This window comes from Tribolium castaneum, chromosome 5 (genome assembly GCF_031307605.1).
Source record: "Tribolium castaneum strain GA2 chromosome 5, icTriCast1.1, whole genome shotgun sequence".
Taxonomy (NCBI): Eukaryota; Metazoa; Arthropoda; class Insecta; order Coleoptera; family Tenebrionidae; genus Tribolium; species Tribolium castaneum.
This window is the reverse complement of record NC_087398.1, coordinates 7,934,574-7,957,093: the sequence shown is the minus strand read 5'-3', so window position 1 is coordinate 7,957,093 and position 22,520 is coordinate 7,934,574. Positions and strand designations below refer to the sequence as shown.

At 32.6% G+C, this 22,520-nt stretch overlaps 2 protein-coding genes and 2 long non-coding RNA genes across 14 annotated transcripts in view; 2 read left to right on the top strand and 2 right to left on the bottom strand.

Moving 5' to 3' along the window:
- The window catches only part of LOC661909 (transcription factor GATA-4), a 28,184-nt gene extending 18,521 nt beyond the window's left edge, over positions 1-9,663 (bottom strand). For all 3 annotated transcript variants that reach the window (XM_968040.5, XM_008202273.3, XM_008202274.3), the window contains exon 1: positions 9,531-9,663. In XM_968040.5, coding sequence (XP_973133.4) covers positions 9,531-9,564 — 34 coding nt within the window. In that variant the 5' untranslated portion in view covers positions 9,565-9,663. The remainder of the gene's footprint in view (positions 1-9,530) is intronic.
- LOC103314940 (uncharacterized) lies at positions 6,159-15,556 on the top strand. 6 transcript variants are annotated; one of them, XR_001574942.2, is made up of 4 exons: positions 9,639-9,778; positions 12,527-12,694; positions 12,795-12,826; positions 12,882-15,556. It is a non-coding gene; the product is annotated as an uncharacterized LOC103314940 (long non-coding RNA). The 6 variants fall into 6 exon arrangements; XR_010334347.1 differs by lacking the exons at positions 12,795-12,826; positions 12,882-15,556 and adding an exon at positions 6,159-6,439 and having other exon boundaries at positions 9,412-9,778; positions 12,527-12,617; XR_010334346.1 differs by lacking the exons at positions 12,795-12,826; positions 12,882-15,556 and adding an exon at positions 6,159-6,606 and having other exon boundaries at positions 9,412-9,778; positions 12,527-12,617.
- Positions 14,469-22,428, bottom strand: pbl (pebble). 4 transcript variants are annotated; one of them, XM_015979856.2, is made up of 11 exons: positions 22,130-22,428; positions 21,615-21,961; positions 19,651-19,863; positions 19,456-19,599; positions 18,340-19,047; positions 16,745-16,879; positions 16,572-16,698; positions 16,354-16,523; positions 15,698-16,091; positions 14,955-15,544; positions 14,469-14,898 (listed from the first exon to the last, which is right to left on the bottom strand). In XM_015979856.2, exons 1-11 carry the CDS (start codon positions 22,200-22,202, stop codon positions 14,680-14,682), a joined length of 3,120 nt encoding a protein of 1,039 aa, XP_015835342.1. In that variant the 5' UTR covers positions 22,203-22,428; the 3' UTR covers positions 14,469-14,679. The 4 variants fall into 4 exon arrangements, with proteins under 4 accessions (XP_015835342.1, XP_008200497.1, XP_973173.2 ...); XM_008202275.3 differs by having other exon boundaries at positions 16,354-16,505; XM_968080.5 differs by having other exon boundaries at positions 16,354-16,698.
- On the top strand, positions 20,506-21,822 carry LOC135266353 (uncharacterized). Its single transcript, XR_010334349.1, has 2 exons — positions 20,506-21,379; positions 21,540-21,822. It is a non-coding gene; the product is annotated as an uncharacterized LOC135266353 (long non-coding RNA).
- Positions 22,429-22,520: the final 92 nt, after the last annotated feature.

Sequence of the window (22,520 nt, the reverse complement as noted above, 5' to 3'; positions counted from 1 at the left end):
AGGTATCAATAGTTTTATCACGTCCAAGTGAAATAATCAATTTTATGGTTGTAATTTATTGTGTGAACGAGTGTACACACAACCGGGCAAAAAACTAATAGTGTTTTTTAATCACGCTTTAATAATTCATAATGAAATTTCTATTAAGGCCTGACATGGAACAATAAATAACGTGCTTGATTAAAGCAGTGTGACTGCGTTCACAATGCTGTAACCACCCTTAACAAATCAGTGTCAAGCGGTTCTTTTCCTCCCGTGAGCGTTTCGAATCGCTTTCCCGCTTCGTCGCAAGAAAAATGTGGACTTTTACACACTTCCAGTTCAAATAGGCTCAATTGTGGCGATAAGATTTGACATTTGTGTAAATAATGCCGCGATAAAGTTCGTTATTCTGTGTTTGTGATTCCGATCTTGATAAGAAGTACTACGTAAAAACCATATTATCCCGCAATGCAGGCAACGGACTTCCTGCAAGAATGATAACCGACGTGGACCACCACTGCTTGTTTTCCCGCTGCAAAATCGCTTTCCACCGCAAAAGCGAAAACAATCCATTTGCTAAATAGGTCAATCGATTGCTGGGATTGCTTGAGGGAGCATTAATGCATACATGGCATTGTAGGAGCCATAAAATTTACTACGGTCACCGAAGCTTTGCCAAACAAAGCACTAGACTGGTACTGTAATTGTAACGCAGGTTGTTACACTGAACCACCTATTCGGAATCGCTTCCGTACTTGTAATAGCTACTCCCACGTTACGACAGAAAATAAACCTTTCGTCATTTGCTAATTTCCAAGTCATCTCAAGTGATTTAGGGAGTAGGGGAGAACTTGCTCGCAACAAAGACCCATAAAACATTTTATGTTCAAATACCTTCAGATGCAAGTAAATATTCAAACCGTAAATTACTAATAAATTACCCATTGTTTAAATTGCCTCGTTATTCTAGAATTGATGAATAAACAGGGAACTTATTTCAATCATCACATTATAAAAAATGTGGAGTTAATGTTAAAAGTAGTGCAACAACCAATTTTGACTTTAAAGAAAGTCTTGGAACTATTTTACAAAAATCGTTTTTCTTTTATATAGAAATAATTTATACTGATTTTGTTTTTTGCAATCGTTTATAACAAAAAAGCTAATTGTAAAACATTTTATTTGCTTTAAAATATCGTCAAGTGCATGTAAATTAAGCCCAAATAACTTTTGTTCTTTGTGTGTTAAAGTTATCCTAATTAAATTTAGGAAACTTAAACGATCAAATGGTTTTTATCCAGATTTACAGTCTTATGAGAAGAGGTATTAAGTTTTTTTTGGATAAGAATATGTTAGCCGATTACAGCTGGTTCAAATAAGATGGTCCAATCTGTCATCTTTAATTTTTTAAAAGTTTTGAACCAAGTTTTTTTGGTGTCTTTCGCATTCGTTATTTTCTTTTCTTTTTCTTTCCACTTTTTCTTTTTTTTTTCAAGCGATGAACATGATGAATGCTTTCATCAAAAGTTAAAGTCTTATGAAGAGAGTTATTAAGTTTTTTTGGATAAAAATATGTTTGCCGAATACAGCTGGTTCAAATAAGATGGTTCAATCTGTCATCTTTAATTTTTCAAAAGTTTTGAACCAAGTTTTTTTGTGGTGTCTCGCATTCGTTATTTTCTTTTCTTTTTCTTTCCACTTTTTCTTTTTTTTTTTCAAGTCAAGCGATGAACACGGTGAATGCTTTCATCAAGACTTATAATCTTATGAAGAGAGTTATTAAGTTTTTTGGATAAAAATATGTTAGCCGATTACTGCTGGTTCAAATAAGATGATCCAATCTGTCATCTTTAATTTTTCAAAATTTTTGAATCAATATTTTTTGGTGTCTTTGGCATTAGTTATTTTCTTTTTCTTTCAACTTTTTCTTTTTTTTTTCAAGCGATGAACATGATGAATGCTTTCATCAAGGTATTAAGTTTTTTTTGGATAAGAATATGTTAGCCGATTACAGCTGGTTCAAATAAGATGGTTCAATCTGTCATCTTTAATTTTTTAAAAGTTTTGAACCAAGTTTTTTTGTGGTGTCTTTCGCATTCGTTATTTTCTTTTCTTTTTCTTTCCACTTTTTCTTTTTTTTTTCAAGCGATGAACATGATGAATGCTTTCCTCAAGAGTTAAAGTCTTATGAAGAGAGTTATTAAGTTTTTTTGGATAAAAATATGTTAGCCGATTACTGCTGGTTCAAATAAGATGGTTCAATCTGTCATCTTTAATTTTTCAAAATTTTTGAACCAATTTTTTTATGCCTTTGGCATTTGTTATATTCTTTTCTTTTTCTTTCCACTTTTTCTTTTTTTTTCAAGTCAAGCGATGAACATAGTGCATACTTTCAACAAGACTTAAAGTCTTATGAAGAGAGTTATTAAGTTTTTTGGGATAAAAATATGTTATTCGGTTATTACCTACTAGTCTGTATTAAGAAAAACAGACCCTGATAGTAAAAAAAAAAGAAGCAGTCTGTAACATTTTTGAATGTTTAATAATAATTTTGAATATTTGAAAAACTTGACGTCCTAATTTTTTTTCGACTTCAGTTTTCAGTATCAAGCTTTAGTTTAATTATTCAACCGATACACATTGGTTTCATCTACCTATTATCTATCTATTGGTAAAAAGCATTGTAAACTATTATAATAATTATTTTGTTTGTTATTTTTTAGATTTAAGAAGTAAATGTGTTTTTAAATGATTCCGATCTAGTCGTCTGTGAATTTCTCATGTAAAATTAGAAATGCCGCTTTGTAAAACTAATGACAGGCATTTAGACATCGAATATTACCATTCTCCCTTTATTAAGTCTCGGATTTGAAAATAAGCTTCGACAATAAAAGTGTTTTTTGCACAGTGTAACAATTTATTTGCATTTTAATAAAAAAAATTAAATTAATTAACTGACAATTTGTAAATATCACAACTGACAGTTTTGACATATATTGACAGAGAATACAATTGAGCAGAGCGGCACAATTTTTTTACACGTAAACCAATTCCAAAGTTAACTAGATGAGAATCATTTAAAAACACATTGTATAAAAATGCTCCCTGTGTCCTTACTAATTAATTAGCAATAAAAATACGTTTTGTTCGAATGGAGGTGGAGCATTAATGTAGGTACTCGATCTGTTCGTGAATTTATTGTTCGAAAACTTCCGGCAAAGTCCCAGGTCAGTGATATTTAATGCAAGAAATGTTTCTCTGATCTGTCATAGTCATAACAAGAGCAACTTTTTTAAAATAAGGTTGTGATCGAGTTTCCGCCGCTCCGTTTAACGTTTCTTTCTTCCCATAGTTCCCAGCATGAAATAGCAATCGAGTTATAATCGTCAATGTCATGACTTCTTCGAATTAATGATTGAAAAATAATGCGCTTGCATATGCCGGCAATTAGCTGCTTTATGTCTAAAAATAAAATTAGTTGTGCCGGCACGGTATGCTTATTATTCTTTTCGTTTAATTAAATTTAATTGTTTCAAATGTGGAAATGAGCAAACAATAGTTGAGTTTGACGTATCGGGAGAGCGTGTGGGAGCTGCATTTATTAACAGGTGTTTAAACAGAGACGAAATATTGGCAATAAGGAAATGTTCGGCGTGAACAACAACGCATTCTAATTCTGTAATGGCCTGTATAGAGAAATGAACTGAAACATGAAACTATATACCGTTATTTCATTACGTTTGATTTCTGATTTATATCGACATAAATCGAACAAATCGGATTCCTGTTCGAGGGATAAAACTGACACCAAATTGCCAAAACAGAGAGGTGCGATATGGGGCCGAACCGTCTCTAACCCAATATTTAACCTTTCTTATCGTCAAAAAGGATGCCTTATCTCGACCCGACAACATAAATTATCAATAACTAATCCTGGACAGATTACAGATAGAAACCGTGATCGGTTTTACGAAACGAGTTCATTTTTTAGGCGCTCTCAACAGACAGTTATGAGGTGATAAATTGCCGTCTTGACGGGGTTATGGGATGATCTGTTGAAATTTCGTTTACTTATTTAAGTAGATGATAGCTGAAGTGGTTGCACCTATTGGGATAATGCGTGTTTATGGCTCGGTAAAATAAACATTTCAACAGCGATATTAACTTAATAGGCGTTCGGATAATCAAGGGTTGTAAAGATCTTCACACGTATTAAAATAAAACTGTGTCCCTAAACATAGATAAAAATTTTGCAAGTCAATTAAATTTTATAAAGAACCATGCCATTTAAAACCGCCTGAATCGAATAGAATATTTTAAACATAAATACTCCAGTAGATATTATATTATACTGAAAATATAATGGCCATTACATAGAGATCAAAGTAAAAATAATTTTAGCATAATTTCAGTCGCTACAAAATTGCAATTTAATATCCTATTATGAAATAATTATGTATTTGAGTTATTTTTTTTTCAACTGGAGCAATGCCTTTATTAATTATTAATTATTATTATAACATTTTTTTTACCCATATTTCCAATTTTTTAAAGCTGTGTCCCTAAATATAGATAAAAATTTTGCAAGTCAATTAAATTTTATAATGAACCATGCCATTTAAAACCGCCTGAATCGAATAGAATATTTTAAACATAAATACTCCAGTAGATATCATATTATACTGAAAATGTAATGGCCAGTGCATAGAGATTAAAGTAAAAATAATTTTAGAATAATTTCAGTCGCTACAAAATTGGCAATTTAATATCCTGTTATGAAATAATTATGTATTTGAGTTATTTTTTTTTCTTTTTTAGATTTAATATCTAAGTGAACCTTAAAAATTTAACCCAAAATTTATTCTAAAACTTGAAATCGCCGTTTTAATTAGTAGATTACATACAGGGTGACCCTAGGGTTCGTGCAAGCTACATAACTTGTCCAACCATAAAAATATGTCTAAGTATTTTCTTAATTTTTTGAAATTTTTCGACCCTTAAACCACGTAAAGGTTTAAAGTGGAGCTAAAGAAACACATAGTAAAATTATTATTCTTTAAATAAAAATTATAACAAAGTAGTAGATAAATAAAAAATGGGGCTCCGTATTGCAAAAATTAATTCCATATTTTAATAAAATTGTAACTAGAAAAGTACCTAATCCAAGAAAAACCGCAAGCATTTACTACACTTTGCTCAATTATTAGAAGATTTGTAATAACCTCGGATAATAGAAAGGATTTTTTTGTAGATTTTCCAATTTATAACAAAATTAATAAAAATGTTATCATGAACGCCATGATATTGCTTTGTTTAGGTTTTCATAAACTTTGGTAATTTTTACAAGAGACAAATTTTGAAAATCGCTTGTTGTTGAATTATTTTCCAAAAAACTTTTCGAGCCAACAATTTTGTTACCTAATTTAATTTTGATTTTTTTTGTATTTCTGATAGTAATAATTTTAATACCTCTAGGAAGATTGAAAATTGTTGAAAGTCGATGACTAACAAGAAGAATGAATCAGAGCACCTAATTCTCTTGTTAGAAAATTGTTATTAATGCAAACTGTCAGGTCAGCACAAACCCGATGACAAATTACTGATCCAATTAATTTAAATAAACATCAGAACTGTGAGAGAATAGTGAAATGAAAATCTGGTCTATGTGGCCCACCTGTGCGCCAAAGCGGCTTGTGAAAACCTAGGTATACATATCAAGTATAATCTCGAGCAAACTTTGTGGCAAAATCGATCCCGAACCTAAACACACATAATTAGATCTTGTTTGAAGATAAACAGGTGATCTTTTCACGTTGCGATCTGAATAATATTTGGCAAACAACCATTTCGAGTTGATGCTTCATCAAACAAGCAATTTTCGTGGGTCTATTGTTTAAATACGTTAAAAACCCACAATGGTAAAATGAAAAATTAGGCACGCGTTCATACTCTCGCAGATAAGAAGTGCAAGGAAACACCCCCGTACTACGGCGTCTTATGAATGGATCTAGCGCTTGATAAGACCACAAACTGCACCAAAATAGTAAAGGTGATAAAGTATCACAATATTATCGCCACCGCCAAGATTATTATTATTATTATGACGGAGTGTATACAATTTTATCACGACTTTGATAATAACGCTATGAATTCGCTATTGCTTAGGGAAGGGGCCACGATAATGCAATCTCTACTGGGGTATCTCCAAGTCAGTACACGGTAAAGTTTGTAGGTGTTCGCTACGGTCCTGCACCCCCATGAGAGGGACGCCCATCTCTACCGCATTTCCACCAAGTGACTTAACACGCGTTCGAGTGAAATGGAATAAACTATTGTTTGTTTAACGACACATTGTGATTCAATTACGATTTTGGGAAAATTGGACGTGTTTTTTCGAATTGTTGGTGCCGGAATAAAGGGCCTTTGGCGTCAGTTTCTGGTTTTTTTGAGGGTGGAGGCAAGTGCCGCATCAGAGAATAAAATTATTGTTGACAAAGTCAACGGAAACTACATATGAGAAAGCAAACTGTTGTAAATAACCATAAATACGAACTAAACCACGAAACATTTGTTCATAACAAAGGCCAGCCACAAGCGTAAATAACTTAATAGAAAACAGTTTTGGTATGTTGGACGGCGAGCGTTTTTCACTTTTTTCCGTGGTTATTAGCTGAAATTACAGCCAATAATGATTTTCATCTAATTTCGACCGCCATTTTATTCCGATAACGCCGGAGTTCCTTGTTTAAATATCAAACTGGAGTAATAACTTACTTACATTCCAGCACTGCCAATACTTTCCTTCAACTGGAGCAATGCCTTTATTAATTATTAAGTATTACTATAAGATTTTTTTAACCAAATTTCCAATTTTTTAAAACCGAGAATTCTAATTCTACATTTTCAAAAAATTCACACTACGTCTGTAAAGGATGATAATTAGTTACGGTTCTTACCTTAAGAAAAGTAAGAAGTAGGTACGGATTAATAAAGATGATAAGAAAAATAAATTGCAACAAATTTTTTTTTAAGTATTAATTGTGATAATTTTAGTTTTTTTTATTTTTTTTTAATGTACGAATGAAAACAAAAAGCAAAATGCATTTCATTTTTTTACGTTTTTTTTCGGTTCTGCAATTAAGGTTAAAAAACACTACTTATTTAAAATTCAAATTTTAGACCACAACTAGGTGTATGCTAATAAAGTTTAATTTGAGTCAGATTTTAATATTTCTATTGTCTACACAATTAATTGCAATAAACTATGTATGGGTATGTTAAAAGTGTTATTTATTTAAATAAAATAATTAATAATAATTCTTCTTGATACACTTCATTTCCTTCAACTAAAACTCGTATTGAGATCAACTATTATACCTATAACAATTTGAATCATGAAAAATAATCCCGTATTGCTCAGACTTTGAAAAATTTAAAGAGGATTTAAATATTAAAAATTTTTGAAACTACGCAACTCGTGACAATTAAAAATTAGGTACCTACATATTGTTATTCAAGACGCTCAACGAAATTAATAAATTAATACATTATTCAAAAGCCTAAAAGATTAACTTTGGTTAAATTTACATTCTGACATTTGATTAACTTTTAGCGTAACCTAAAATAGTGTGGCGGTTTATTTTAAACCTGGTTTAAGTCAGGTTACACCAACTTTGGTTAACTGTAATGAATAGTTAAAAATAAGCGTAATTGTTTCTGTGATTGTATGGATTTATTCTACTATAAAATTTAATTTTCCTTGGTGAAAGCGAGTCTAAGAAAATCTTAAAAATGGAAAAAATATAAATAAAAAATTCAACTAAACAATAAAGCCCGTACACTTTTGTACAAACAAAATATAGAAAACCACCTATTAATTATTCATGTAAGGTAGAGTTTACATTTGTTGTCCATATACCTATACTTATTTCAAAACATAAGTTTATTTGATTCGGTTTCCACTAATTTATTAGGAAGTGTGTTATCATTTTTTTTCAAAAGTTTTCATCACTTTTTGATTGTAAATAAGTCTTAGTACCTAATCACTAACCAAAAATTTTTAATATTTATGAGCTAAATTTATAAATTATTAAAAAAAAAAATTATTTAACATCAGCAAAAAAATTTCTACCAATTTATAAAAATTTGAAGATGAAAACACATAACCAGAAACAAACCATAGTGATAATATAGTGTTAGAAAGGCAATTTAAAATGTTATAAATTAAACTAATTCTCAAAGCAATATTTATTGGCGAATTCTTGTAAATGTGGAGACAAAAAGTATATAAAAGCAGAACTCATAATTTTAAAATTTAGACCTAATACAGACAGGTTGCTTAACATAAAAAACTGGCGAAATTTAAGCTCATTTTCGCTCAAAACATTACAGTACACAAGTGATGTATGATAAACGCTTTCAAAGAACAAAAGTGGGTTGAAAAACCCATAAAACTCAAAATTTTGCTGAAAACCTCTCCGTGTTTTTTTTTATAAAATTTCTATACAACAAATTTCCATTCTTTTATTTGCTCCTTTACACAATGTTAAGTCTTTTTCGACGCTGAAATGCTGAAGTCGTTAATGCTGAAATAGATTTCAAAAACGGATTTCATAAGCCGTTATCGAGTGTTATCATACAAGAAAATTAATTATATTTATTAGAATTCAGCCAGAGTTACAAAAACACTTTTGATAGAAAAAAAATTGATTTTAATTTTTTTTTCAAAAATTGGCTAGCTTATACTCTTCAATAATTTTTTTTATATTCGTATTGAGTATAAATTTAATGCTAAGACACAACATCACATATTATTAATTATTATTAAAGAAAAATTCTATATACACAGTAATAAATTGTTGGAACAAAGTCTGACTGTAGGTTAAAAGGTCAAGCTCCATCAACAATAATTAAAACTCTGGAAATTCGTTCATGATGAGTTCTCTTTAATTCAATATTTGTTATATAAACATCTTATCAGACCATCGTTTAAAAATAGGTACATTTACGTAGATACAGTTATTGATGACATCCTCGCTACATATTCATGATTTTTATGATACTTATAAAAGAAAATTTGAGTGGTAGTCAAAGTCAACATAAGGACACCAGACTTGTTCAAAAATCACTCAAAAAGTGAAAAATTAAAAAAAATCAGAGAACCCTCATTGCTCTTTTATTGTGATCGAACACACTGAATAAGTTCTAACTTAAAAAAATCACATTTTATGTAATTTTGAATTAAAATATTGTATAAAATAAAAAATAAAGTGTCAAGTGCTGAAGTTCTAATCGATGATTAAAAAAATCAAAAATAAAACTTTCAAAATAGCGAATAAATGGTGGATGAGAGTGGTCGCGGCGTCAGAAAATGGCGAATCGTTGCCGAGTCTAAAATTTTCGTAATGGTGAATGAGTAATTTTCCGTAGATTGTGGAAATTAATTGACGAAAACCGTGGCGATTACAACAGGCGTTAAAAAGAAAATTAAAGCAAGCAACCTACGATAATATAATCTATGTGTATAATAAAACTTTATCTATACTTACCGTATGGTCGTTGATAATCTGGTTTTGTTGCCATATCGGTGTTATCAAAATCAACCACTATCAACAAACCCAACTGCAACGTTTATAACACTCGAGTACAACAGTCATGGCAAGAACGACGGAGCGGTCGGACAGTTTTAATTTTTCAGCGGCCACAATTTTGTAGTGGGGATTGGTTCGTGCTTGTGTTATTGGTGGGAAGTGGGGAGAAACGCCTCAATTTTATTTGTTTCTTATTTTGGACAAGCGTAAGTATCATTGGGTCTTCTCTACTCTTTCAATTTCTCACCCATTTGCATATTTTATCAATATTTTCTGGCTCATTTCACCCGAAATTTTTTTGTTGGTCCTTTATTTACACCATAAGAATGCATATGCCATCAGTTTTACACTTTCTTGGAAAAAATGAATTTTCACATCCTTTATTTCAGGGTTTATTTAGTTTTGTTACAGCTTTCGCCCCTAAAGAAAAATAATTGGCTGTCGTTTTACTAAAATGTATGGACGCCATTTTGAAGTTTGAAGTCTAACTGTGTGAACAAATTAAGCAAAGGTGTAACAGACACAAAATATTTTAAAGTCTTTAAATAATTAACGTGTCGAAATTTTTTATTTTCTTTTATTTTCGCTTCCAATTCACTAGAATATTCTGTCATCGTCCACATGGAAGCCCGTTTAATCCGACACGTAAACAAAACTCGTAAAAAGTCTTATCAGTAGCCTACCAATAAATATTTCATTGCTAAAAAACGATAAAGTTGGGCATGTTATACTTACCTGCCAAAATAGTTTATGGATTTTTACCTCGAAAAACGTACCAAGTTCATTTAAAAATATTTAGTTGTTGGGCAATTAATAAAAATCAAACACGTAATTATTTATTGTTTTATGAGTCAAAATATTGAAGTAATTATTAATTAGTTAATTAATTTTTCAGCTTTGTAGTGTTTGCACAAATTCAGATCGTTTAGTCCTGTTATCTGAGAAGAAAATTGTAATATGTAAGTGTAAACAATATAAAGTTAAATTTATGACATTCTTTCTAAGATTATCTGGTTCATATGGCAATAATTAAAGACGTTACAAAAACAACTTTATAATGATGAAAATGAAATTGTGCCAGCAATAATTATATAACAAATAATATGCTAATATAATGAGCTTCAATTAAATTTTACTTGAGAACATGAATTTTTTTTGAGGTTCATCGCTTGATTTAAACAAAATATTTCTCTCTAAAAAAAAATATTTTTTTTAATCTGGATTGTCCACTCAAAGTGAGGATAAACTATAGGTATCTACATGTTGCCCGTAGAAATTATAAAAACTATAAATCATTAATTCTAACTGCTTTCAGACAAGAAAATGTTAAAAATTTAAGATAAATAGTTGTATAATTCTGAAATAAGTAATAGTCTTTCTAAATAATAAATTTAGTATCTATTCTGAAGTAAAAAAAAATTGTGCTTAGTAGTAATTTTATTCTTGAAAAACAGTTGCATTTAGTGGGTCAAAAGTATGACCAAGTCAGAAATTAAATCTTCTGACAAATTTAGTTAAGACATTTAAAATCAGTGGTGATTTTCCACAAATACACTTTTGGTGAGAAGTTACGTAAGACAATAAAATTCTGATGAAACTGTAAATTATACAAACCCTTAAATGTTTACACTGAACTTGTGAAAAGGCGTACTTACCTTATTTTTGACTTGAGCAATCTTTTTTGTATCTAGGTACCTACCTACTTTATCAATATTTTTTTTAATTTAAGTATCTAGTTTTAAAAATAAAACTAATGTACCTACCAACTGCCGTATGATATAAATAATTTTCTCTCGGTTCCTGAATTCTTTTATTCTTTCTATGTTATGATTAATACCTATTTATATTTTTTTTAACTGGGTGTCTTTATTTTTTCTTTGCTTACACCAGAAAAAATTAAACCAAATAAAATTTTACACCATTCGGTTTTTAATATCTAATGACGTCATCAACATTTTTTTTAATATACTTACCTTAATTTTTTTATTATTTGGTAGATCTTTTTATTGTCGAAATAGCATTACCAAAAAAAGTTAATCAATCACATTTAGTAAAACATTCATTGTTATAATTTTGTCTTTGTTACGAAATGTTTTTTTCTTACTTAATTTTTTTTTATTATTTAATATTTTTTATAAATCAATTTCAAATTGTACGTGTGATAGCAGCGACTTCATTGTTTTAAAAAAAAATTTAATTATTATTAAAAATCTTCACTAGAAACGGCGTAATAAACGAATGTTTATTGAAAATTATTTAGAAAATAAAAGATTACAAAAAAACTGAACTGTTCAATAAATTCACATTTCATATGGACTGATAAATGCCGTCTGCGGCCGTAAATTTTAGATATCTTTCCGCGCGCGTTGACGGCGGCGTTTTACGGTTTGATCCCAAAAAGAAAAAAAATATTTTCTACGCTTTCATTAGTCTTTCAAAAAGATCTATTTCACCATCGTAAAATAAGAAGAAAAACGAGGGATGGTGTAAGTTCACTAATGTTATCACGTGAACTTTGACATCTGACTGGGTCAAATTGTAAGAAACCTTGAAAACAAATCTCCACCTCACTTTAGAATAAAATCTGAAAATTAGTTGAGATGATGTTCAAACGGGGTTCAAGAGATGAATAATAAATTATATTTCATTTCGAAAAACATGTTGTTTGTTTGCTGTTGTGAGCTGTTTACCACACGGACATTTGCTTGTTAGACTCTTACTTATTGCAAAAACATTGTAAATCATCCACTAATTGTTATTGAAACCGCCCTCTCCCAAACAACAACAAAGAGATTAAAATCTGCTTATCCCTTTGCCTTTGGCTGGTTTGCTCTTAGTCACAATTTGAATACTCATGGTAATATTTGAGTTCAGAGATAAGAATTGAGAAATAACCATCTTGTCTATTTTTACATTTAGAGCAAATAGTGGTATTATTCTGCTTGTTTTTTCAGGTTTACTCATTTCTATTGGCCGAGGCAAAAGTTCAAAATCCACGACACGCCTCACAAGCCTTGGAGACTTCTGTTTACCTTACAAAGTTTACAGTACAATAAAAACTTAAATTAGTAAAATGTGTTCGATTTCAAAATTTCCTCATGTGGTATTACCTACTACAACACGTAAGTTTATGTAGGTCACGTTTATCACTCGTCCCACCTTCACGATAAGACGTTTGAAGGAAGTCATTCTAATTAAAATTTAACATTAACGATATTACAGCACAGCGATAACAGTAACGCCAGTTTGCACAGGTAATAAGGTAAACGTTTTATGACTCGGACTTTTACTCAATTGTGGTCATTGTAGCTCAATATGGTTCACCACCGGTATGTAAATCCATCACAATTACATTTTTGTTTTAAAATTGTTCTTATTCTATCGCTCATTTTGCATTCTTCAAAGCGGAGTTATGTAAATACCTAGCCATGTATTCAAGTTTCTGAGAACTGAACGGTCAGAATAACCAAGTGGGGAGTGAAGGTGCCCCTAAGTCATAAATTTTCGGGGTGAAAATAATCGAAAAACTATGACCAAGCATTTGGAAGTTTTATTCGAAAATTTTTATTTTGTGCCAGTGGACGTCAACCATAAGGAATAATGATAATAATGTGTTATTATTATTATTCTGAGATCGCTCCCAACAACTTTTTTTTTTAATTTTTTTGATTTTTTTTAAATGTCAATTGCCTAATTGAAGTACACGCTCATGCGCATGTCGAGAATTCGCCAGTTGACTTTTTGACTAATAACGAGTTTTCGCTCAATATTCCTCATTTATTTGCTCTCATTGCTCTAGTTTTGGTGTTTTTCATCTAGCAGATCGTCCGACATTACCTAAGGGGGTAGAATTCAAAGAAAAACTCAGGAAAAACTGAAGTGAGATGCGACAAAGACAGACTTATTATTTAATGAATTAACGTAACGCACGTAATGATTGTTGTAAAATTTGTAAGCATTTTGATTGGGCCGTTTGAGGTCGGCCATTAAAATTACGGAGAAAACCAATCATAATAGATTTTTGAATTCATTGAAAAATTTCAGGTTTGGACACGATTGGTCCATTTAAGATCGGCCATTAAAATTACGGAGAAGACCAATCACAATAGATTTTTGAATTCATTGAAAAATTTTGGGTTTGGACACGATTGGTCTATTTAAGGTCGGCCATTGAAATATAGTGAGAAACCAATCACCTGGGTTTTTTGGACTCATTCAACAGTTTAATAAAAATGGTTGGTTTAAATTCGAAAGCAATCAGTAACTAAACCTTGTTTTTTTAAGCGACCTTCCTTAATGCACTTCCCTGTCAAAATTTTGTTTATTTATTGTTTTAATGCCAAAAAATTTTGTTAAAAAAATACGTTTGTTTTGCCAAATATACTATTTCTTTCTAAACCCCGATTGCGGCAAAACTAAGACAGCTAGAAAAAACGCTTTATTCTATCGTAAAGAGCACATCAAAATCACCGGGTAGGAAGGGTTTTATTCATTTTGGAACACTTTTTTGTTTTTCTCGAAAACTATTGTTCTTTTGTGTAAAAGATAGATAATTAAAAAAGCTTTTCAACGATAATAAACTTCATGGAGTTACCTCTAATAGTTTCGGAGTTATTGCTCGATAAATGTACCGGATACCGAAAATCAACAAAAATCTCGCAAAAATTGTAAAAATCAAACATCAAGAACTTGAAACAATTGACTGTTTCTGTACTTTTAAGAACTAGAGAGAGTTGTAAAGCAGAGAAGTCCATTTTCGATGTAAATGTAAAACAAATGGTATTTTTTGAATCAATTCATACTTACCTTTTCTGTTTTGCTTCATAAACTGCTTCTTAAAATTAGTCTTTTATTTTTTAATTCTTCGGGAAATTAATACTATGATCAAAAATTCAATAAATTATATTACATTTATTATCTTATTGCAATTGAGTTTTTTGGATAAAATCATCTAAATATTTTATTATATCAGGTTTTTACAAATCATAAAATATTTAGAAAAAAAGATTAAAATTACAATAAATACTATACGAATAAAGATGCCGCCATTTTAGCGCCAGCTGCATATTATTTTCCAACAAAAATTTCGCCAAAATTTGTTCTTGTTCTATGTCGTGTGTAGGTAGTCTGTTGAGCTGCCAAATGGAGACATCATTGAAGAAACCGCCCGTTTCAACTTCGACGGCGTTTTGTTAAACGAGAAGGCCCGTCCCACCTTCAACTTCGTCCTTGACGCGAATTTGAACGCCTTATTCAACGTTCCTTTGTTCATATCACTAGTGTCTATATCCAACTGATGCGACTCGAGATAAGCCAGAAACTTATCCTAAAGAAATTGAAAGAATTACTTATGACAAGGTTTTTTGAGTTGCCAAAACTTACCGCATCAGGTGTGCAGGCGTTATTGGCCATTTGTTTCGTCAAGGTTTTCAGGAACCCTGCTTTATCGGCATCCTCGTCCGGCATAGCAAACGAATACACTCTCTCTTTCAATTCGTCGTTATTCCGACAAACGAAACAGAACACTTTCTGGCACTGCTCGGTTTCTTTGATATCTATGACTTTCTTGATCGTGTTCAATGGCAGTAACTTGACGTGTTTGTACAACTTCGGCCTTTGCAAACTGTTGACACTGCCGGTCGGGCTTTTGGCGTTATTAAACGTCTTTGACTTCTTTTTACACACTTCTACCAAATCGGAAAAGAGGAAGAGGACCAAGGAGTTGCCTTTGCTCGAAAGCCCTTCAGTTGTTGACACTTGGATCACTTCCGCCTTTGCTATGAACTTCCGGTGGGAGCACACAATGTCCGGTGGGCAGTTATCAATGTCGTTAAACATGTTGAAAAGGGCCACTTGGGCTTCAGCTTTTCGCTTGTCTTCGTTTATCAGGTCCATGCCTTCCTTCAAACCGTCCAGAGCTCGCTGGAGTTCGGCATGGTCCGGATTAGATTTCGGCGTATGTTTCAGGAGATCTAAAAGAAGAACAGTTTTTAGCCATCAGTTCATTCAAATCAAGCACAGCACACCCAAAACTTACTTAAACTCTTATCCACCTACTGGTGTTTGTTAAGAAAGAATCAATCAAAAAATTACTCAAATTTCGCAAAAGAACACACAGAACTTACTTGCAAGCAACAAACAAATGCTCCCCAGTCGTTGCACAGGCCGTATCATCAACTCCTGCAAACTCTGTCTGCCACATTCCGGTTTTGTCTGACACGCCTTCAGGAACGCGTGAAATCGTGGCTTGTTTTGATCACATTTCGTTAAAACCTCCTTCATTTCTTCGAAGTAATTAATGTAAGGTGGGTAGGCCTTGAGCAGATCTTTCGAATATTTCACAATGATACTGCCTATCGTGTGGTCTTCGGACCAAGTTGATGCAAAACATCGCAACTCGTCGCGCATTTTCATGTGTGTCTCGTATATCGCTGGCACTTTGCCAAAAATTAAGTTCAGTTCGGTGTTGTTGAGCAAAGCTTCCTCCTCCGGCATCTCTTCTAAATGTTTCTTGAACATCTGAAGATAAGGGCATCGTTAAGCGGGTTAGTGGACAACACAACGAATTCAAACAAAAACAGAAGTAAAGAAAAACTCTCGTATTAGTTTCCCAACCAAAACCAACACAAACGAAATAACAAAGAATGAGACAAAAATATTTATGATTTTTCATGCATCCTTTACCCCCAAACATCCGAAATAATGGTCAAGTAACCCACAGCAAAAATATTTTCATTAAAACTTCTGCATTTTGTACATTACTCGCGACTGGGCGACTTACGGTCATGATGGTATGCAGGATATCGACATAATTGGACTCCGTTTGGACCAATTCCAGGAAAACCTGCTGCCTGGCAGTCAGCCCTTTCCTAGGCGTGTCAATGGACGGTTCCGTGCCATCGGTTAAAGCTTTATCTGGACTGGCGGTGCAGTCTAGGAAAGAACCAGACACTGACAACAGTCCTGCATCACTCACTGAAGAGCGTCGCTTATGCAAACCTGGTGACTGCTGATGTGTCAGCGACAAAACAGCTTCGTGCAACCGTTTACGTTTCCGTCTACTGGCGCTACTTGGCGTTGCTTGATGCGATTCTCTTCGAGTCGGCGAAAACGTCTGTTCGACATACTACAAAAAAATTGCACCAAACTTACGACGATTTAGAGCAACTTACGTCGTCATAGAGGTAGTCTTTCTCGTCAAGACATATCTCCTTTTGTACTGAGGTCCAGAACCATTCAGCTTTCACTAGGAAAACTTTAGGTGACGTTGTTTCAGGTCTTTCGGCCACCGAGGACTCATCCACGACCTAAATGAGAGAAGAATTAGGGTGTAATAGAGATAATTGTCCCATTTATCGAGTGAAGGTGATGGAGCTCGCCAAGTTGTACTTAAAAACTGTTATTGGAAGAGAGTGGAAACGGACACATGTTTACTTTCCACTCTCTTTCAAGTCAAAAACAAAAAATAAAAATAGAAAGTGCGGATTTTTAGTTTATATAATGTATTTGGTTTTGGGTTTAAACATGCATTACATAATCTACTAACGCAAAATATTGTTTTCGTAATCAGACATTGACAGTGATTAAAAAACAAAGATAAACTTTCAATGGAAGTTTTTCAAATTCAGCCGAAAAGTTCATTTAGTTCCTAATAAAAATACAATCATTTAAATTTATAACCATGTAGGCCTTAATATTTTTTAACTGATTATCATAATTGATAATTAATCAAGATGAAGAGTTAAATATAACATTTTTTTAATTAGAATACATTTCCCTCCTAGTTCATCAATCACAAAGAAAAAAAGCGCCTATTGTAAGTATAAATTCAAATGACCGCACAGTATTAAAATTACGAATTACTACGTTAATCCGTCACAAAACTTCAAATAATTTTTACCTATTTTTGTATAGAATATTTTGTTATTACAGTATCTGTAGGAAAACCTCAAAAATTACCTTTAATTATAAATTTAAATTAATAACTTTATTGATTCTACGAGTAAATACAGTGGAAACTTGCTTATCCGAGTTAGATAGAATCAAGACCGCAAAGACAGCCTCAGATTAATAAAAAAAAAATCAGTTTACCGCAATAATGCAGAAAATCAATAAAATGTTGAACTAAAAGCTAAGAAAAAGTTGTACGTAATTTAAAATATTGTTTGTGACTGCAAAAAAATTGGAATCAACTGTACTTTTTCTGCGTTCCAATTCAAATAAGATTACAAATTAAAAAATATTCGGAGAGACATGAAAAAAAAACATAGCTACTATGGCGTCATATTTATCAAAATGTTATAAATGCGAATACAGAATGTGTAATATACAGTTGGAGAAAATTAAATCTCCATAAAAAAGTCCGAGAAACCAATTATTTTAAAATTCAATTTAAAATTAATTTAATTTTACATTTTAATTAAACCTCAACCGTTCTGAAATGTTCGGATTATCACAGTTCCACTGTATTTAATTGGACGACCACTACAACCTTTCAAGGAGCCAAAAGTTACAACTAAAAATTAATAAACCCATAAAAATGTTAGATAACTGCTAAATATCTGTTAACTGAAACGTCATTACGAATTGTTTCTTTATACCAAATACATTACGTAACAGGATGATGTTTAAAAATTGTTTAGTAATAGTCTACAAGCAAAAATTAGTAAAAATCTACAATTTCCTTAACGTTCGTGCCTAAAATTTCCCTCTGAGTGGAAAATTTGAAACACGAACGGATTAATACAGATTGTGATGAAGTTAGTACCGATATAGTAGGCACAGAAGGTCCACGTGCGTCCTTGGAACAATCACTGCGAAGCTCACTATGTGGTACAGGATTAAGGGAAATATTCGGGAAACAGCTAGCATTGAGAGGTTCATTTCCATCAACATCGGAGGCTTCACTAAACGAGAGCCTCGTCGCATTCAAATTACATTTCTTCAACTTGCTGCGATTGAACTTGGACGAACTAAAAGTGCGCGCAAACAAATTCTTTTTCTGTTTATTGCTCGACTGTGGCGTAAATTGACTCTGATTCAAAACGCTTAAATTCTCAACCGTATCAACATTAAACACACCCGAGCTGGAAACGACACTCTGATTTAGCGTTTCGTTAAAACTGAAAGTGTCGATTGTACGTCGACGGTTCGATAAATAGTTAAGCGGTGTTTTGAAAATGCCCGAAACTTTGCTTTTCCGCTCACTGGCACATTTATCTTTTCTTCGCTTTGTTTTCACGACGGAAGATTCGGTCGACGGGATTTTCCGCTTACGACTGCCTGAAGAAAACTCGGAGGTGTTCAAGTTTGAGTCGTCAATGCAACTGTCGCGGGATTTTTCGTGTAACGTTTCGAGAAAACCGTTGTAATTTAGATGCTCGGGAGGGTCAGGGATTGAGGGATTGACGGGTTCAGTGGGAGAAAGCGGTGCACTAGCGGCTTCAAGTGTGCAGACTTCTGAACGTTCCATTACCTAGAACCCAGGACCATGCTTTATGCAATTTACGTCTGCCTCTGATGCAACTTCAAGCGTGGAACAACTTTATGATGCATTTCTTGGACACTTAATGGCGTGATGAGAGACACGAGAAAATACACCACCAGTTCACGAACAAAGTCTTGATAAAAAGTCAACTTATTTCGCTATCGCTGCGACCAAGTCGCAGCGATAACTTCATTATCAATGTTTGGACAAAAGTTGGTAACAGAATCCAGATTTGTGGACGAATTAACACTTGTTTATTTATCTCATTGTTTGAAAGCTCTTCAAACATTCAAGACGATTTAATTGAATTAACTCAAACATTATACAATAACTGACTGGAATTTTTTTAAATTTATCACGACTTTGTTGAAAAATCAAACATTTTGAAAAACTCACCACATGGCTACATTGGGGATCCTCTAAGCTAGTCACAGTCCCGCCATTGGACAACAAAATATCAGTCATGTGCTTTTTCTCATCTTCTGCAAACCCAACGAAACACACTTTAGCACCATGGAAAGGCTTCAACTTGAATTCAGCCTAAAATATTTTTTTTAATAATTTGGCAACATTTTCATTGCTAGATGTTACCACAAATGCATCAACCGTTGCACTAAAATTAATATCATGTCTTTTCTTCCAACTAGCATAGACCCAATCTTGATTCATCACAGGTACTCGAAATACGGCCGCATAACGATATTTTTCTCCATTACAAATGTTGGCAATTAAATGCGTCACTTTCTGGCTTATGTTTTTCCTGATGGAACCACCCATATGATGGATCAGTGGTACCAAAGTTGCCTGCAATAATGCATCATAAAAATACCCGATATTTAATTTTTTAGCGATGTTTAAAAAATTGGTTTATGTGTTTTGTGACCTGTAAATACACTTCACTGAGAGTATGATCTTTTTTCCCGTATAAATGTTCAATAAAAATAATAAATATGAGATATTTCGGTGTTCAAAGGTAGGATTATTCACTGATTAATCATACGTAAAAGTGTATTAATCATTCAAAGATGTCCCAGCTTTTTATATTCCTGTTGTTATTGAATTAAAGAACTTTCAGTCTATAATATGAATATATTAATGTAGAAAAACGTATAAGCATTTTAAATGCAAATTCAGTTTCGATATTCAAATGACAATGACTTCAAAATAATATTAACATTAAAGTTAGTTACGGTAATAAATAATTACTTAACACAGTTTATGCATTATCGAACAATCTTAATTAAAAAACTACATAATTCTGAAAGTAAATCGAAAAAAATATTTTTTCCGTTACATACTAAACTAAATAAAAATAAAGCGAAATTAAAGTCATCTGACAATGTAAATAATAATATTTATCACTTCACCTGTTTGATAAAACGCTGACTAATTAAATTAGCATTTGCTTATTTAGTGTATTTATTTCTGGACCTGAGAGCGAAAACAGTCCAAAATACTCAAAATTCAGAACTAATTTAAAACAAAAATTCTCATTTAGTAATCAATGTCACAATTTTGCAAAGAAATATTCGATTTTATTCGCTTTATAAGTAATAAGAGGCACTGAAAAAACTTAATACTTTAACGCCCTAAACTTATAAGGTTGTCTTTCAGTATGTCAAAAGCCAAAATAGTCCAAGGTGTAAATTAATGTCTAATGCATTGAAACTGTAACGAAATTTTTTTAAACAATTTAAATAATATTTATAAAGTAAAAAGGTTAATTGTCTTCCGGAAAATCTTCAGCATTTTGAACAGTAGGATGATTTCTGTAATTGTTCTAATATTCCTTTGGTATCGATTTAAGCTGTATCATCAAGTTATCGTAATTTCCGTTACTGATGAATTTGTGATCATTTCTAAGCTGGAGAAGGCAATATCAAAGACTTTTTGGTTTTCTTCTTACTTTCACACAAGAGGAAATTTTACAATTTCTGGTAAGATTAGCTCAGTCGTTACAGGTGAAAAAATTAAAATTATTTTCCTACATGCTTAGTGTTTCATTTTGTAAATAATGCCGTTTGTTATAGAAAGTGTGTCCAATGTTCACTTTTAATTATTATTTATTTTTTGGAAAAAATGGACTAGGCTGTTGATGCTCACAAACAAAAATAAAGCGAAATTAAACTCATCTGACAATGTTAACAAAAATATTTATCACTTCACCTGTTGATAAAATGCTGACTAATTAAATTAGCATTTGCTTTTTTGGTGTGTTTATTTGTGAAATGATCTTAGGTTTTTCTTTCGATTTACGTTCCATTGCAACTCTCAAAACCCACATTCGAAACGGTAACAACAAAATAATCGGCTGTTAAACGTGAGTACGTTGGTGATTATTCTATTTATAGCACCCAAATGCAAATTAATGTGTAGTACCCAAACATCACATGAATGAATAAAACAATGAGTGAATAACGAGCCAGATAATAAACATTTCCAAATGTCTTAAATACATTCAAATTGCTTTTAAATTCTAGGCGAATTTATTACATCATTAACGGCCAAACAAGCCCATTAATTACAATTGCTTGCACAATGGGAGTAATACTGACCAGATCACTTTTGTTCCTGAATCCAGTAAAGCAGACAACGACCCCCGTCATAGCCAGGTTGAAGAGGGGCCTCGTGTTGTCTGGAAGTGGCTCATTCTTGTTGGCTAGCTGCTGCAGAGCCAAGGGCCCCATAAGGGACTGCTTCTGTTTATATAAACAATTAAATACGTCTCCTTCGAAACTCTCTAATATAAAAACGGTACTAAAACTATCATCTTGAGCACAATCTTCTCCGTCTTTTGAAGTAACAACCGGCACCCGAAAGGACTCTGCGACGGTCCGAAGGGCTGTATCGGTGGTCAGACCCCCAACCAGACATATCCTTCGGTTGCTCTTTAAGGGTGCAACTAGATTAAAACAGAACATTAGTAACATCTGACCAAATAAATTCGTTTAGCAGCTCAGATAAATTGTTTTAACCTTGCTTTGATCAACATAACCTAACAAACTCCGGCCCGAAAATTGATTACAAGTGAGCGGGCAAGGGGGCGATTGGGTCAAAAGGGGGCCCTCACCGTCATTTCCCGCGGGTTCCTCCCAATTTGAGTCACTACAAATGGAACTTTGGGGCTGAATGCGTGCGTCCATTTTGAAGCGACTTTTTGGTTACACCATCAGTACTAAAGCACTAAATTCGCACGTTTTCGCGTCTGTCCCACAACCGTCTCTTATCACAACGTTAAAATCTCACACTTATCACACCACAAACTACCTTAAACACATTTTTGAGCGGTTTTACTTTGTTTGGAACTAAAAATGGACCATCCATTCCATACCAAAACTTCAAAGTCAAATGAAGCGCTCTGATTGGCCGATTCGATTCGTCAGGTACAGAATTACTAGCAGTTTCCGTCCCATCTAAGACAGTCTGCGCGTCAATCGAACATCCCCCGTACGTGAAACAGT

Bases quoted from the DNA above. Each gene is read 5' to 3' on its own strand.
- pbl (XM_968080.5), bottom strand. From the start codon at position 22,202: ATGGACGCACGCATTCAGCCCCAAAGTTCCATTTGTAGTGACTCAAAT. The intron at 16,880-18,339 runs GTACTAACTTCA...TCTCTCATTTAG, and splicing joins CTTCTGTGCCTACTATATCG to GTCGTGGATGAGTCCTCGGT. The intron at 15,545-15,697 runs GTAAGTTCTGTG...TTCTTCTTTTAG, and splicing joins CATTTGTTTGTTGCTTGCAA to ATCTCCTGAAACATACGCCG.